The sequence below is a fragment of the Anoplophora glabripennis genome, unplaced genomic scaffold (assembly GCF_000390285.2).
Source record: "Anoplophora glabripennis isolate ALB-LARVAE unplaced genomic scaffold, Agla_2.0 scaffold312, whole genome shotgun sequence".
In the NCBI taxonomy this organism is placed as follows: domain Eukaryota; kingdom Metazoa; phylum Arthropoda; class Insecta; order Coleoptera; family Cerambycidae; genus Anoplophora; species Anoplophora glabripennis.
In genome coordinates this window covers 496261-499911 of record NW_019416409.1, presented here as the reverse complement: position 1 = coordinate 499911, position 3651 = coordinate 496261, and the positions used below count along the sequence as shown (strand labels likewise).

Below are 3651 nucleotides of genomic sequence, written 5' to 3'. Positions count from 1 at the left end.
CTTCCAAAAACTCATACAGTGTGTTCTGCAGAAAGTTGAGGTAAGCAGCGCCTGTTAATCGGTTTGGTAAAACAACAGGGCCTAGAAACCTGTCACCTACAATACCCATCCAAATGTTTAATGAAAAACGTGCCTGATGTCCAGATTATATTAGAACATCTTCTCTAACTTTGTTTTTTGTTTGTTAAAAGCTTCCTTTGTCGGTTTATTCCTAATAAAATAAAATGTTTGAAAAACGAATAGTGGTCCATATCTCCGCAATCGTTACTTTGCGGACCCATGTTTATTAAGACTTTTCTGCTTATTTTGGTTCATACTATTACCTCCTGAAATATTTTACACTCTTTAACACCCTGTATAGTCGGAATAGGGCATGGAAATAAGGATCTTGATTTTTTTTGTCTGGGCAACATTTCGATTTTATTTCGGTTCTACAAATAACAATAAAAAGATTTAAAAAACATTAAAACGATATTTAAGATTGGAAATTGGAACCCAATTTCTTCTAACAAACAACCGCAGTATTTGTGTAAATGCCGCTATACAAAACACGTTTGTAATAAAAATTGTGCTACTATTTCATTCATAATATTCGGGAACCTCAAGGACAAACTATTCGCCAAGCAGGCGTTGCTAAATAAGTACGGAAACATTAAGAATGCGATAAAACATCTTTGTGGAGGATATGAAGTGAAATACTAGAATGTCATGTTTCTACGTCATACTTACATTAGAAATTCTTGGAAATACGAAATATGCGAAGAATTTGAAAATATTTTTAAAGCTATCTAAGTTTGTAGCTTCCTTACCCAGCAGATAGAAAGTATTGTTTGGCTGGGCCAAGGAATCTACTTGGATTCCAAAAGCTGTGGACGCTATCACGTCATTTGTGAAACGAGTGAAAATATCCTTAAATTCTACCGTCACGACGTCTTCCTTCTTTTTCAGGAAGTGCTGAACAAAGTTCTCAGCGCATTCCGATATTAGAAAGAACATAGTCTTTATCTTGCTGGTGGTGAATGATGGACTGAGAATTGTTCTCATGTCACGCCACTTTTGACCTGAAAATTAATTAGAAAGTTACAGTTCTTTTATGCTTTTGATGAGGAAAATCGTTATGGTGCATAAGATCTACCTTTGAGAAATATCAGATTCTTGCCCCACAGGGGTTCAGCGGTTTCAGGAAAGATACTCTTGTGATCTGTAAAATGGTCGAAATCCTTAACTGTTATTTGTTTTATCAAATCTGGGTCTTTGACTACCAAAGCCGGCACCAGGAATTGGTACATTCCTGAGTATCTAGAAAGACGTAATAGGTGCTTCAAAATTTGTACGTATTATTATTTGTACGGTTTATTTAGTTTGTTTAATAATTTAAGGAATAACTTCTAAACATTTTATTCTTCCGCACATACATGATTTGACATGATATCTTCTCGGATTTTGGACCCATAAAAATATTAAATTTGCATTGTGATATTGTGTTTTTTACAAGATGAAAATCAATTTGGTTTTAAATTTAATAAAAGTACTGAAGACGCATGACTAATGGACATGTGTTATAGCTGTTTTACATTGACAATTTATTGATCAATTAACTCATGAAGTCGTTTCATCACGATATTGGGCAAGTGTAATGTACCAAATCAGCTGTCAAATAACTACATGAATTTATTCATCAAGTTCTTGACGAATTAGAGCATGTTCTAATTTTCGTCAGTTTCTTCGTGAAGTTCGGAAGTACCAACCCAACAGATTTACAGCCTCAGATCAGTAATGAGGTTATGTTATTGGAATATGTAAATAATTGTGTGGCTTCTTACTAGTTTTGTATTGTTTTTACTGATTTGTTACTTACAAACACTAATATTTATATAATATGTGTCAAAACGGTACCGTTGTTGTATCACTAGAATTATGAGTGGAAAGGTGACATTTTTGAAATTTATTTGCTTCTTTGATTCGTTGGTAGAACTGATTCATACGTCAAAAAACTTGACAGTCTGTAGCAGTGTAAAACCACACTGTTTACCAATAAATTCGTGAACTAATTCATGAAGAACTTCGTCAATTTATTCATCAATAAATTGTCAATGTAAAACAGTTATTAGATTATTAAAATGTTGCCTAAAAAACAGGACTGCAAAAAATTTAAATTACAAATTAATTAAGGATTGGAATAGAAATAAGTGTCCCACAAGGCATTGTTCCTAGACCTATATTTTTTTAATGTATTTTAATGAAATTGCAAATTTACTTAATAATGGAAAATATCTCATGTGTCGTGCTGATCCTCAACTGTGCCATTCAAATGGCTCCAGTAGGAAGCGACCTGCTATATTGCAGGTACTTGTTGCACGACTGCCACCCACAGAGGGCGAAGACAATGTTTTAATTGTCAGTGTTGCGAGAAACAACTACTCCGAGGACTATATGCCCCTACCGGCATTGAATTATACCCGCAACACCTAGTGCAACAGCTAGGATCGTTCGCCAGTTTAACTCACCAGACACAGATCGATTTCGGACTTATTAGCCTTCATCAGTATGCCATAGGTGAGACAATAGACGAACGATCTAGCTGTTTTGCGTCGTATCATCACGACAAGGAAATATATAAAAAATATCTCATTTTCTTACCTGACATCTGGACATTGATTGTAAACGCGTTGTAACATTTTGACAGAGCTTTCCGTCCTCGAGAGGATGCCCCAGTTATCACCAGCTATCCACATCGGATTCCCTTGCTTAACTCCCCTGTCTTTCCAATAATCTAATGGTTTTACCATAAAATAATAAAAGAGGAATACCGCCGCAACCAATAAGAGTATCAACATCAACATTTTGACCTGTAAATGTTAGATGTCAGATTTGTAGATTGAATTTAAAAAGTACAATTATTTTTATTATTTACTCAATTGTTTGATATAAGTTGTCTGTAGAAATGGTAAATTAATTTCTTTATAATGTCACAATTGTCAGATAAAGGCGTATTTCAATATTTACAACTTTACAGTACAGTAATTTTTTACATTTTGAAATAGCTGAATTGTGTGATTTTTTTAAAAATAGAGGATGTCTTTTTTCTTAGTACGTATTTTTTTTGTTAATGAGGTAAGATAACAGCAATTGCGCTTTTCATAAAATGTGAAACGTTAAAAAGAACAGGCATTTAAACCTCGGAATATTTTTGTATAAATAAATAAACATATGGTACTAACATAAATCGAAATAATTTTTTTTTCAAAAAGTAGCTCAGCAAAAGTTCACATAAACTTTTTGCTCAAAATGGACTCTATAAACTGTTAATGTTAATACGTTTAAAAAGGGACCGCCCTGAATAAACATATGTATTTAACAATCAATGTCATGTTATGTTTGTAAATAAAACACTTACGGTATTATGTATTCAATTATCATAACAACAGCAGTGCAAAATTAACGCGTAAATCTACTGCGATTCATAAAAAAAAGAACAAGGACACATAAATGTAATCGTTGAAATATCAAATTCGATAAACAAACGTTATGTTTCAAGACACACATATACAAATTTTTATTCTTAAGATTTGAGACCGCAAAATTTAAAAATTGCAGGATTAAACTCTAAAGTAACTCACTTTTACAAATAAACGAGATAACAACTGAGAA

The 3651-nt window shown here is 33.0% G+C and overlaps 1 protein-coding gene across 2 annotated transcripts in view; it reads right to left on the bottom strand.

Annotated features, from left to right (window-relative positions):
- The window catches only part of LOC108910638 (cytochrome P450 9e2-like), an 11273-nt gene extending 7622 nt beyond the window's left edge, over nucleotides 1-3651 (bottom strand). Inside the window, exons 1-4 of one of the 2 annotated variants that reach the window (XM_018715322.1) lie at nucleotides 3621-3651; nucleotides 2641-2849; nucleotides 1136-1299; nucleotides 730-1061 (exon numbers count right to left, since the gene is read on the bottom strand). In XM_018715322.1, the coding sequence (XP_018570838.1) occupies nucleotides 730-1061; nucleotides 1136-1299; nucleotides 2641-2843 (699 nt within the window). In that variant the 5' untranslated portion in view covers nucleotides 2844-2849; nucleotides 3621-3651. Of the gene's footprint in view, nucleotides 1-729; nucleotides 1062-1135; nucleotides 1300-2640; nucleotides 2850-3397; nucleotides 3597-3620 lie in introns of those variants that run through there. The other variant, XM_018715321.1, reaches the window with a different exon arrangement.